The sequence below is a fragment of the Amblyraja radiata genome, chromosome 5 (genome assembly GCF_010909765.2).
Source record: "Amblyraja radiata isolate CabotCenter1 chromosome 5, sAmbRad1.1.pri, whole genome shotgun sequence".
Classification (NCBI taxonomy): domain Eukaryota; kingdom Metazoa; phylum Chordata; class Chondrichthyes; order Rajiformes; family Rajidae; genus Amblyraja; species Amblyraja radiata.
Window position 1 is genome coordinate 111,003,394 of NC_045960.1, and position 13,818 is coordinate 111,017,211.

Here is a 13,818-nt window from a genome sequence, read left to right on the forward strand (position 1 = left end):
AGATGTGCACAGCAATTCGTTCTTCCCCCGCACAATTAAAGCATGGAATAATCTCCACCCAACTATAGTTACCCAACCAGATGCAACTAAATTTAAAGTAGCTCTTTCTTCCCAATAACCCTTTCTGGCTTAAGCCCTCCCTTCACCACCTCCAGTTTAAATTCCATTTGGAATATTTTGGAGGACCAAGAAACCAAGAACAAGAAGAATCCCACTTTCTCATCCACTCCCTACGCACTAGGGGCAATTTACAGATGCCAATCAACCTGCAAACCCGCACAACATCGGGATGTGGGAGGAAACCGGAGCACACGGAAGAAAGCCACGCAATCACAGAGAGTGCAGGAATGCAGATGCTGGTTTACACCGAAGCTAAACACAAAATGCTGGAGTAACTCAGCGGATCATCTATTTAATTTCTCCAGATGCTGTCTGACACTGAGTTACTCTTAGGCATTTTGTTTCTATCTTCAGTCAGAGAGAGAATGTACAAACTCCACACACACAGCACCCAGAGGTCAGGATGGAACCTGGGTCTCCAGCGCTGAGGCAACAGTTCCACCAGCTGCGCCACTGTGGCACTCTCCATTTTACCCTTGCATTATTATTTTTCTTTCATTTTTAGAAACATAGAAAATAGGTGCAGGAGGAGCCCATTCGGCCCTTCGAGCCAGCACCGCCATTCATTGCGATCATGGCTGATCGTCCCCAATCAATAACCCCTGCCTGCCTTCTCCCCATATCCCTTGACTCCACTAGCCCCTAGAGCTCTATCTAACTCTCTCTTAAATCCATCCAGTGACTTGGCCTCCACTGCCCTCTGTGGCAGGGAATTCCATAAATTCACGACTGGGTGAAAAAGTTTCTTCTCACCTCAGTCTTAAATGGCCTCCCCTTTATTCTAAGACTGTGGCCCCTGGTTCTGGACTCTATAAGTTTATTTCGCTGTTCTGAATACAGAGCCTTGCTAGTATTTTACCAGCACTATGCTGAAAGTATTTATTTCAGAAGATTGAATCTGGTCTGGGGGGGGGGGGGGAGTAAATGGCAACTGGAATTGCTGGATAGGCTCAAGTTTAACAACGTGTGGAAAAACAAACAAGAGTCAATGTTTTTTGGTGGGAGGCTCCATGAATCCTCATCATTTGCAGGTTTATTAATTTTCATGCACATGGTAATAATCATGTGGCCATCATCAGTGAGCCTAATCTGCTCTTAACTCTGCCGGCTATTTATGGACCTTCAGCAGACCTCATTTATTGGATGCCCTAAAGGATAACATAGCCTGCAGCTGCATTGTGGCCCGGCTGAGATAACTTAATTTAGATGGAACGGTAATAAAACCCGAGGCCATCTCCATCAATGCAGTTCAGTGCACAATGTCATAGTATCGTCACTCGATGATAATGAAAGCTTTGGTATGTTCCCCTTTGAATTAAGGATTTGGAGAATGCGAATTTCAATCCATTTTCTTTATCAGTTTAATATCTTGCTGTTATTTGAGGCAGTGTGGCATATTTTGGTAACAACATTGTTTTGACTTTGCCTGTGCTCACAGCCAGCATCAATGGACTAGGCTGCTTTATCCCCCTCAATCGGGCAAGTTGCCAGAATGAAACTGAACTAAAGACAGCATTGTGATCTTTGTATAATGAAGCTGTATTAAGTTTTCTTTTTCTGTCTTAGTCTCTTTTTTTCCCCCCCATTTAAACTGCAGTTGACTTTCTTCCAAAACATATCAGTGAGCAGAAATGAATTTGTGTGGTGATGTCCACAGATGAACATTAAGCAAATGTACTGTCCTGAGGCGGCTCATCTAATTACAGCGCACTGTAGATGTCATCTTTCAACCGGCATTAGAAAGCACAAAGCCGAGGCTCACAACGATAAAACACAATCCATTAAACCAACTCTCTTCAGCAATGAAATACACAGGGTCTTTGAAAGACCCACAAGTTGGTGCCAACTAAGCACTAACTCCATTTTTTCTTCTATACTGTCGATTTGTCTATGTCTGAGACAGAGCTGAACAGAACCCATTCTATAGTAAAGCATAAAATGCAGGGGTAACTCAGCAGTAACATGGAGGAATAAGGAACTGCAGGTGCTGGTGAGTAGTTCAGGACCGCTCTCTAGTTGTGGTTGGATGATTCAGTTGCCTGATAACAGCTGGGAAGAAACTGTCCCTGAATCTGGAGGTGTGCATTTTCACACTTCTGTACCTTTTGCCCGATGGGAGAGGGGAGAGGGGAGAAGAGGAAGTGACCAGGGTGCGACTGGTCCTTGATTATGCTGCTGGCCTTGCCAAGACAGCGTGAGGTGTAGATGGTGTCAATGGAAGGGAGGTTGGTTTGTGTGATGGTCTGGGTTGCGTCCACAATTCTCTGCAAATCTCTACAGATTTATACTCATGTTCCTCCTGTTCCATTAGAATCATTTTACTTTGTCTATATGTGATTCCTTCTTCTGTTCTGCCAAAATACATCACTCTGCACTCTTCTGCATCCAATTTCCTCAGGCGCTTATCTGCTTAATTAGTCTTGAACTATACTCTTCACTGTTTGGTGCCATCTGAAAATGGGTACATTTACTCAAATATAAAGCAGCACCAGATCCTTCCGAAAATCAGGAACAGCTTCCCCTTCTTCTGAACAGTTCTCCCATACACCAGGGTGTAGTCTCGATCTTCCACCCTACCTCATTGCAGATATTGGACTTTTTCTCTGGAACTGCTTGTAACATTACAATGCTGAGAAACTATATTCTGCACTTGGATATTTTTCGCTTTGCTCTACCTGGTAGACTATTATCTGAATGGCGAGACCATTCAGAATCGGTGGGAAGGGACTGGGGAGTGCTGGTGCAGGATTCCCAAAATTTGCAAGTTGAATCGGTAGTAAGGAAGGCAAATGCAATCTTGCCATATATTTCAGATTCAGATTCATTGTGCAGTGTACAGGACTAGAATATATAAGCAGGGTTGTAATGCTGAGGTAGACACAAAATGCTGGAGTAACTCAGCGGATGAGGCAGCATCTATGGGGAGAAGGAATGGGTGACGTTTCGGGTCGAGACCCTTCTTCAGACTGAATGTAATGCCGCGGCTGTATAAGGCGTCGGTCTGACTGCTTTTGGAGTGTTGTGAGCAGTTTTGGGCGCCATGACTGAGGAAGGATGTGCTGGCTCTGGAGAGAATCCAAAGAAGGTTTATGAGAATGATCCCAGGGTTGACTGGGTTAACGTATGATGAGCGTTTGATGGCACAGAGCCTGTACTCGCTGGAGGATAGAACGATGAGGGGGAACATCATTGATACTTACCAAATACTGAAAGGCTTGGATAGAGTGGATGTGGAGCGGATGTTCCCACTAGTGGGAGAGTCTAGGATTAGAGGTCACAGCCTCAGAATTAAAGGACGATTCTTTAGGAAGGAAATGAGGAGGAATTTCTTTAGTCAGAGGGTGGTGAATCTGTGAAATTCATTGCCACAAATGGCTATGGAGGGCATCAGTGGGTAGTTTTAAAGTGAAAATTGACAGATTCTTGATTAGTACAGGTGTCAGGGGTTATGGGGAGAAGGCAGGAGAATGGGGTTAGGAGGGAGAGATAGATTAGCCATGATTAGATGGTGAAGTAGACGATGGGCCGAATGGCCTATCACTTATGAAATTATGAACTGACCAGGTCATCTGCAGTGTACTAATTGTAAAGAAATCATTCCCATTTGCATATGCATGCTTTCAAAAAAAGTTGGGTCGGGTTAATTGGTTAAAGATATATGCATGTTATTTTGTCATAAAGATGGATATTAGTAGAATGGTTCAATTAAGCTGGACACACATGGTGCAAAAGGGTCCCAGCCCCAAACATCGTCCATCTGTGTCCTCTACGGATGCTGCCTGACCCGCCGGGTTCCTCCAGCACTCTGTGTTCTGTGCAAGATTCCAGCAGCTGCAGTTCTTTGCGTTTCTTATGTGAAGGACATTGTTGGGCACAGTGAAGGTCTTATGCCCCTGTCCCACTTAGAAAACCTGAACGGAAACCTCTGGAGACTTTGCGCCCCACCCAAGGTTTCCGTGCGGTTCCCATTACACTCTGGACTAACTCATGCTCACAAACACCAATCAACCAACTGCTTAGGCGAGGCAAACTATTCAAGCCACAGCCTAGTGTCCTTCCGCTGCTGAATATCAAAGGGACACCCTTCAAACAAGGCAAGGGATATCACTGCAAGGGGGCACATGAGACATATATGTGTGTGTATATATATATTCTATGCTATATGGACACACTGATCTGATCTGTAATTATGCCTACTATATTCTGTTGTGCTGCAGCAAGCAAGAATTTCATTGTCCTATCTGGGACACATGACAATAAACTCTCTTGACTTGACTTGACTTGAGTGGCAAAGGTGTTTTCTGTAAAGACAGGTGTGAACCAAAACATATGTACAAAACAAAACTGCAAAATACTTTTGTTCAAAGTGGCTATAAACTCAATAGTATAATACTGGGTATATCACTATTGAGTACTATAACACTTCTGAACACTGAGTATAACACTGTTGAATACAATACGATAGAACTTTATTGATCCCAGGAGGGAAATTGATCTGTCAACAGTCATAAAACACAAAATACATGGAACGTGAAATTAAAGTGACGAGTGGAAAGGATTGGGGACGTGCAAAGATTGGTGGAGTGGGGAGGGGAGTCAGTCTCAGTCTAGCCCACGACAGAAGGGGAAGGAGTTGTACAGTTTATAACACTTCTGAACACTATGACACTATTGGATATATAGACATATAGAATGTATGACATTAAGAATAAATTGAATGTATATAGAGATTTTTGCACGTTTTTTGTTTTTATACATCTTTTAATGAATAATGCTTATTCTTGGAGGGGTAAAACAAACTATTCAAAACTATTCACCGTGACATTGACATCTACTGATAAACTTGCACTGCCATACTCCTAAAAAGAAAAAAATGAGTTTCAGCAATTCTTACTGCAGAATAAAATGTACTCCATGCTTGCGTCTGAAATAATTCTTGAATCCATTATGTTTCAGGGCGTCAGCGCTATTCGACTATTTCCAGCATCTGGTCACCTACTGTTGTCCTGTTCCATGGACTGTAAAATCAAGGTAAAGCTTTCTCGTGTAGCTTCACACTTCCTAATGGTGTTTATGTAGAACCAAGTATAAGAGAATAAAGGTTCATGGTGTGCGGTTACAGAAAAATACCAGAATATAAGTTCATATTCATAAATTCATAAGTGATAGGAGCACAATTAGGCCATTCGGCCCATCAAGTCTACTCCGCCATTCAAGCAAGGCTGATCTATCTCTCCCTCCTAACCCCATTCTCCTGCCTTCTTCCCTTTACCTCTGACACCCGTACTAATCAAGAATCTATCTATGCCGTAAAAATATCCAGTGACTTGGCCTCCGCAGCCTTTTATGGCAACGAATTCCACAGATTCACCACTCTCTGACTAAAGAAATTCCTCCTCGTCTCCTTCCTAAAGGAACGTCCTTTAATTCTGAGGATATGGCCTCTGGTCCTAGACTCTCCCCCTAGAGGGAACGTCCGCCCCAAGCACAGTCTTTATAATACAGAGTTGGGGAATAAAGAGCCAGAGGACATGGGTTTAAGGTGAGGGGGGAAAGATTTAATAGGAACCTGAGGGCAGCCTTTTCCACACAATGGTGGTGGGTGTATGGAACGAGCTGCCGGAAGAGGCAGTTGAGGCAGGTACTATCGCAACGTTTAAAAGACATTTGGACACACAAATGGAAAGGATATGTTTGGAAGGATATAGGCCAAATGCAGGCGGGTGGTACTAGTGTATATGGGACATCTTGGTTGGTCCGGGCAAGTTGGGCCGAAGGGCCTGTTTCCACTCATTGACTCTCACTGTTTCCACACGGTCACTTGTTCAATTAATATGCTTCCTATTTAATAATTAAATCCTCACCCATTCCTCACTGGAAATCTCTTATTCATAAATCTATATTACTTCATATTTTGGCACCACATTATAATCTTATTAAAATATTTGTATAGGAACATAATGTGGATTTATGACTGGAAATAATGCATTTAGCAGAAATGAGTATTAGCTGCATCATAAGAAATCTAGATGACACCCTCACCATGAATTATTATTTTAATTTATAATCCCACTACAGTTGCAATATTTCCTTTGTGTCTACTGTTGCTAATTTAAATCATTTAAATTTAGCCTTATTCTGTTAGGTTCTATGATGCTGTGGCACTAGCTAGCACCTATTAATGGGCCCAACACCAGGATGTGTGATACTTTTGCATTGTTTGACGCTTGTGATTTGAACGTGTTGATTGAAAAGTAGATCACAAGTAATTATGTTCAAGAAGGAACTGCAGATGCTGCAAAATCGAAGTTAGACAAAAATGCTGGAGAAACTCAGCGGGTGAGGCAGCATCTATGGAGCGAAGGAAATAGGCAACGTTTCGTGCCGAAACGTTGCCTATTTCCTTCGCTCCATAGATGCTGCCTCGCAAGTCATTATTCTGATTTCAGTGTGTCACATCGAAAATTGACTGGAAAAGTGATTGTAGCTCAGGCCACTTCACAGAGGATGAAAGAAACCAATGTCAAGTTGTGATGGTAAACATGCAAACAGGGCCAAAAATATGTGGCAGGCCCTTTAAGTGTATTAAAGATATGGACAGATGGATGGGCTTTGAAGCTCCACTCAAGGATCCAAATTGCATGAGATCGAGTCAGTCAGTTTAGACAATAGACAATAGGTGCAGGAGTAGGCCTATCGGCCCTTCGAGCCAGCACCGCCATTCAATGTGATCATGGCTGATCATCCCCAATCAGTACCCCGTTCCTGCCTTCTCCCCATATTCCCTGACTCCGTTATCTTTAAGAGCCCCATCCAGCCCCATCTTGAAAGCATCCAGAGAACCAGCCTCCACCGCCCTCTGAGGCAGAGAATTCCACAGACTCACCCCTCTCTGTGTGAAAAAGTGTTTCCTTGTCTCCGTTCTAAATGGCTTACCTCTTATTCTTAAACTGTGGCTCCCGGTTCTAGGCTCCCCCAACATCAGGAACATGTTTCCCGCCTATCCAAACCCTTAATAATCTTATATGTTTCTATAAAGCACTTTGGCCAACGAGAGTTGTTTTTTTAAATGTGCTATATAAATAAATGTGACTTGATTATAAGATCCCCTCTCATCCTTCTAAACTCCAGAGTATACAAGCCCAAGTTTAGGCCCAAATGCAAGTTTAGTTTATTGTATCGATCTCATGCAATAGGTACAGTGAAAAGCTTTTGTTGTGCGCTAACCAGCCAGCGGAAAGACAATACATGATTACAATCGAGCCGTTCACAGTGTACAGATACATGATAAGGGATTAGTGCAAGGTAAAGCCAGCAAAGTCTGATCAAAGATAGTCCGAAGGTCCCCGATGAGGAAGATAGTACTACCAGCCAGTAAGCAGCCTGACAGGGGATGATGGCAGTTGTAAGGAACCAGAGTTCACCAAGATTTCAAAACATTATCTTCAGCCTTCTAATGTTAAATTGGAGGAGGTTCTGGCCCATGATAACTTATTACATCCAGGAACAATGGAACTGGGACCAAGTTATCAGCGTACAAAGGTGCAGATGAAGGTGGTCGCATAGAGCCGTAAGAGAAACTTGTGCTTGGGTTGTAACTCCATTTGGGATTAAACTAAGAGTAATTGGAAACATGCAGGGGCCTTTCATTTACAGATGAGTTAGTCGGCCAATTGGAAAATGGGGCCCATATAACCAAAATATACACCATTGTTTATATTTGCAAATTCTAGAATGTTCTGTTTAGGCATATTAATAGTGATATGCCCAGTTTTTGTATCCCTAAATCAAGAAGAGTTTCGGTCTCGGCCAGCCAGAGAAGCAACAGAAGGCGGAGGTCTGTGGAATTCATTGGCACAGACGGCTGTGGAGGCCAAGTCATTGAGTATTTTTAAAGTGGAGATTGACAGGTTCTTGCTTAGTACATTCTTGAAAGATACATCAGCCATGATTGAATGGCAAAGTAGGCACAATGGGCCAAATGACCTAATTCTGCACGTATAGAAACATAGAAAATAGGTGCAGGAGGAGGCCATTCGGCCCTTCGACCCAGCACCGCCATTCATTGTGATCATGGCTGATCATCTACAATCAATAACCCGTGCCTGCCTTCTCCCCATATCCCTTGATTCCGCTAGCCCCAAGAGCTCTATCTAACTCTCTTTTAAATCCATCCAGTGAATTGGCCTCCACTGCCCTCTGTGGCAGGGAATTCCACAAATCCACAACTCTCTGGGTGAAAACATTTTTTCTCGTCTTAATTTTAAATGGCCTCCCCTTTATTCTGTGGCCCTGGGTTCTGGACTCGCCCAACACTGGGAACATTTTTCCTGCATCTAGCTTGTCCAGTCCTTTTCTAATTTTATATGTTTCTGTAAGAAACCCCCTCATCCTTCTGAACTCCAGTGAACATGAAGCTACTGCAGCAGTACAGTAAAGAAGAGTTGGTGTTTGGAAATCACAATCTGCCCACCATATAGGTACAGGTCAGTGGGGTGGGGGGGGATTGAAATATGTTACCTCCATTACATCTTACATTAAATGTTTTGATTGCAGCTTTGGGAAGTTTACAATGACCGTAGATGTATTCGGACGTTCATTGGTAAGTAGAATTTTAATCTGGTTCCCCCAACGCAATATTCCACCACTCACTTATTGTGAGGCTGTAAAACCATGGTTCCAGAATTCCCAGTCAGTAGATACAGCAGAGTCGATGAGATTGGATTTTTCCACGTTAATATCCATTGCAATCTTATTGCCCGGTCAGTAGTGTGAATTTAAACAACTAAAGGGCCTGTCCCACACGCGACTTTTTCGTGAGTTTTTATTGGCATGCTGAGCAATAATTTGTGTACACTATCTGGGCAGGAAAATCTTAGCTTAATTTACGCGCAAATTTAGAAATGTTTCAACGAATATTTAAAAATATAAGCTATCTAAAAATAAAGACCTTAAGGTTTATTTATGATAATTCAGCTTCTATCTTAATCATAGGTTCGGTTCAAATGCCAAAATTAATCAAGGCTCTCTACAGTGTGTACTAATTTAATTTTAAAATTGCGCATTTTCTGCGGGCAACCTTGAGGGAATTTTTAAAAAATGATTGGTGATCCAGGCAGGTTGAAAACAGCCTAACTGTTCGATCCTGGGGTTCCTTCAATTTGACATCTGACAGAGCACAAAACAAAATTCTTGCCTCAGACATCACTTGCTGTCAGTGGAAAGCCATTATTCTTTCACCACCAATTGCAAAATCTGGCTCATCCGAATACCCGCCCCTCGCGTATCATACATGTGATTGATTTGTGCATTTTTGAAATAACCCACTTGTTCCATTAATTCCAAAATGGCATTTACCGCGGGTACTTTTTGGATAATGCACCATGACGGAGTAGTCGTGTATATTTTTAGTTTTAGAGATATACGACGGAAAACAGGCCCTTCGGCCCACCGAGTCCGCACCGACCAGCGATCCCCACACATTAACTACACACCACACACACTACATTTCTAACACGCCAATTTACCTACAAACCTGTGCGTCTTTGGAATGTGGGAGGATCTCGGAGAAAACACATACGGTCACGGGGAGAACGTACAAATTCCGTACAGACAGCACCCGTAGTCGGGGTGGAACCCGGGTCTCTGGCGCTGCAAGCGCTGTAAGGCAGCAACTCTACCGCTGCGCCACCAAACGATGAATGTACAGGTTTTTGAATTACTGCTTTTCAAGCACTTATAACCCCCGCTTAAAATTTCATGATGATTAATGGACATTGGTTGCAATCTTTAACAAGACTGACTTTGCAATTGAGTAACACATGGTAACGTTTGTTTTAAGAGGAGCTTTCTTAGACAGCAGTGATGTAACACCTGTCCCTATACCTCCTCCCTCACCTCCATCCCGGCACCCCAGCTGTCCCTCCAGGTGAGGCAGAGGTTCACATGCACCCACTCTAATCTCATCTACTGCAGCCAGTGTTCATAATGAGACCAAGAATCCTAATGAGACCCAATGACACTAAACTTAAACTCAAATCTGTTCCGCCATTGCCCACTGGATCTCCCAGTTGCTAAACCGATTAACTCCCTTTCCCATTCCCCCACTGACCTTTCTGTCCAGGGCCACCTCCATTGCCAGAGTGAGGCCACATGCAAATGAAGGAACAGCACCTCGTATTCCGCTTTGGTAGTTTACACCCCAACAGTACGAACATTGAATTCTCCAGTTGTAGGTTACAACACATATTCCCCCACCTTCTATTCCCCCATTCCCTCACACGTGTCCGACCTGGACTAGCACCTATTTCACCCCTCCCCTTCCACCTACAATTCTTCAATCGTTTTGCCACACACCATTTTTGTCATCTCTGGCATTTGTCCAAGCATCTGCCCATCAAATACCCCCTTATCCGTATCACGGTGGCGCAGCGGTAGAGTTACTGCCTTACAGCGAATGCGGCGCTGGAGACCCGGGTTCGATCCCGACTACGGTTTCTGTCTGTACGGAGTTTGTATGTTCTCCCCGTGACCTGCGTGGGTTTTCTCCAAGATCTTCAGTTTCCTCCCACACTCCAAAGATGTGCAGGTTTGTTGGTTAACTGGCTTGGTATAAATGTAAAAATTGTCCCTAGTGGATGATGTTAGTGTGCGGAGATCGCTGGTCGGAGCGGACCCGGTGGGCCGAAGGGCCTGTTTCAGCGCTGTATCTCTAAACTAAACTAGCCAGGCTTTGTCCTGCTTCTCCTCTCTTCCAGCTTTCTCCCCCCCCCCACCCACTTCTTCAAAGTCCTGACCTGACACGTTACCTATCCATGTTCTCCATGGATGCTGCCTGATCCATTCCAGAACATTGTCTTTTTTACAGGAACAAGCTCTTTGGCCCACACGCCAAGATAAACGGATCTCCTCTGCCTTCACATAGAAACATAGAAAATAGGTGCAGGAGTAGGCCATTCGGCCCTTCGAGCCTGCACGGCCATCCAATATGATCATGGCTGATCATCCAACTCAGTATCCTGTGCCTGTCTTCTCTCCATACCCCCTGATCCCTTTAGCCACAAGGGCCACATCTAACTCCCTCTTAAATATAGCCAATGAACTGGCCTCAACTACCTTCTGTGGCAGAGAATTCCAGAGATTCACCATGATCCATATCCCTCCATTCCCTGCAAATTCTGGTGTCTATCTAAAAGCCTCTTAATCGCCACTATTGTATTTGCTTCCACAGCCACTACTACCTGTGTGTAAAGAAAATTGCCCCGCACATCTCCTTTAAACTTTATCCCTCTCACCTTAAAGTTGTGCCCTCTAATATTTGACATTTTCACCCTAGAAAAAAAAATGTTCTAACTCTCCATCCTATCAATGCCTCATAATTGTATATACTTCTATCAGTTCTACCCTAAACCTCTGACATTCCAGAGAAACCAATCCAAGTATGCCCTTCTTAGGCCCCTGTGGGTGACCATGGGTGTCTCCAGGGTGCTGTTCCCTATATGGAGGATGCCTGTGCGTGACTGTGCACAGACAGCCACCCCACGGTCCTTGACAGATCTGGGTCAGGATCCAGTGGCATGGAGTCCAAGACGACCGGAGACCCTTTTCTGCTGCAGCCTTCATCCGCCTTCCCAGCCGTTGTGACGCTCCACTAAGGTCAGCCATCGTCCTCAGCCTGTTCCACCGTTGAGGTCTTGGTTGGATTGCTCTTTGTCAGAGACCTCCCCCTCGACCTTACCGCCATGGGTGGCCCTACCAGGAGCGTAGCTCCAGACGGCATCGCTCTCAGGATCTCAGGTCCACACAAGCTTCTCCACCACGACAAGGTGACAATCCACGGGGAAGAAGTATGCCCAATCGCTCCTTAAACCTAATCCTCACCTTTTTTTTCTTTTTTTTTAATCAAAAATATTTATCCAAATATTAAAATAATATATACAGTACAGTGAAAATACAAAACAGAACCCTCCACCATAATACACGAGAAAAGATAAACTATTATACAACTATGTTACACTCCTTGTCACGGATGCATTCAACCCCCCGCGGTGCCCAGCGGTCCCGGAAATCACCCGTGGACAGCGCGTAGACCCTCTCTAACACCACCCGGGCGCGGACGTAACCCCGCAAAAGGGGCGGGCAGCCGGCTCGGGCAGAGCCCTCTTCCACCTGGCGCCGTGACTCGCAGATGGCCAGCTTGGCCAGGCCCAGGAGCAACCCAACCAGGACATCCTCGGCTCTGTCCTCTCCCCCAGGGTGTCCAAAGATGAGGATGGTGGTTGAGAAGAGCAGCCAGAAGGCAAGGAGCAGCCCCTTTAGATAATGGAACAGCAACTGAATCCTCCCTCATCTAGGCAGCATTTTGCAAACCTCTATTCCATCCTCTCCAATGATTCCACATCATTCCTGTAATGGGGTGTCCAGAATTGCATACATTTTAGATCAAAACCACTCCAAATGGGATGAGTAATATTGAAGTAATCGATTTGAAGCATTTGTACAGCAACGATTGAGAAAAATTTGAGCCATGTTCAATTTAATACCTGCATGTTAAAGATACATTTTGAAAGATAAATGGTGCAATAAGCTTCTGAAACCATTTCTCATTGCAAGCTTATTTTAAAGCTCTTGCTACATATATCAAGAGAATATATTATGCACCATTTTGTAGTACAGCTGAATCTTTATCCTACTGAAATTGAAATCATTCTTGCCTTGACAATTTGGCCTTTTACTGTCTGGCTTTTTCCGTGTTTGCTTTATCTATGTGCCATGTTCTTGATCCATCATTTCCCTCGGGGCTAATAGCTCTACTACTCCATTGATAAATAGCAGTAGGTGTCTTATAGCAGAGGTTTATTTGGTGCATTGTAATTTTGGTAGAATACAGCTCCGTGGATTGTCACCTTGTTGTGGTGGAGAAGCTTGTGTGGACCGGAGATCCTGAGAGCGATGCCGCCTGGAGCTATGCACCTGGTAGGGCCACCCATGGCTGTAAGGTCGAGGAGGAGGTCTCTGACAAAGAGCAATCCAACCAAGACCTCAACGGTGGAACAGGCAGAGGACGATGGCTGACCTTAGTGGAGCGTCACAACGGCTGGGAAGGCGGATGAAGGCTGCAGCAGAAAAGGATCTCCGGTCGTCTTGGACTCCATGCCACTGGATCCTGACCCAGATCTGTCAAGGACCGTGTGGTGGCTGTCTGTGCACCAGTCTCCCCACGTTAAACAAAGTCACGCACAGGCGTCCTCCATATAGAGAATAGCCCCCTGGAGACACCCATGGTCAGACACGACCGAAGGGGGCCTAAGAAAACAGCTGAAGTGTAAAAGGAAGGCAAGAAATATTTATAGCTATCATGCCTTAGGATGCTCATGTATTTTCTCCCTCATCATCTCTGTCCTCAGGTCACAGTAAAGCTGTACGAGATGTGTGCTTCAATAATGATGGCAAACAGTTCCTCAGTGCTGCTTATGACCGCTACCTGAAACTCTGGGATACCGAGACAGGTATGTAAACATCTGTTTTGTTTAAGAAAAGACAGAGTGCTGGAGTAACTCAGCGGGTCAGGCAGCATCTGTGGAGAACATGGATAGGTGACGTTTCACAGAGTGCTGGAGTAACTCAGCGGGTCAGGCAGCACCTGTGGAGAACATGGATAGGTGACGTTTCACAGAGTGCTGGAGTAACTCAGCGGGT

General features: G+C 44.5%; 1 protein-coding gene across 2 annotated transcripts in view; it reads left to right on the forward strand.

Annotated features, from left to right (window-relative positions):
* The window catches only part of cdc40 (cell division cycle 40), a 165,251-nt gene that overhangs the window by 89,368 nt on the left and 62,065 nt on the right, over positions 1–13,818 (forward strand). For both annotated transcript variants that reach the window (XM_033021983.1, XM_033021984.1), the window contains 3 exons: positions 5,077–5,151; positions 8,677–8,722; positions 13,527–13,628. In XM_033021983.1, coding sequence (XP_032877874.1) covers positions 5,077–5,151; positions 8,677–8,722; positions 13,527–13,628 — 223 coding nt within the window. The remainder of the gene's footprint in view (positions 1–5,076; positions 5,152–8,676; positions 8,723–13,526; positions 13,629–13,818) is intronic.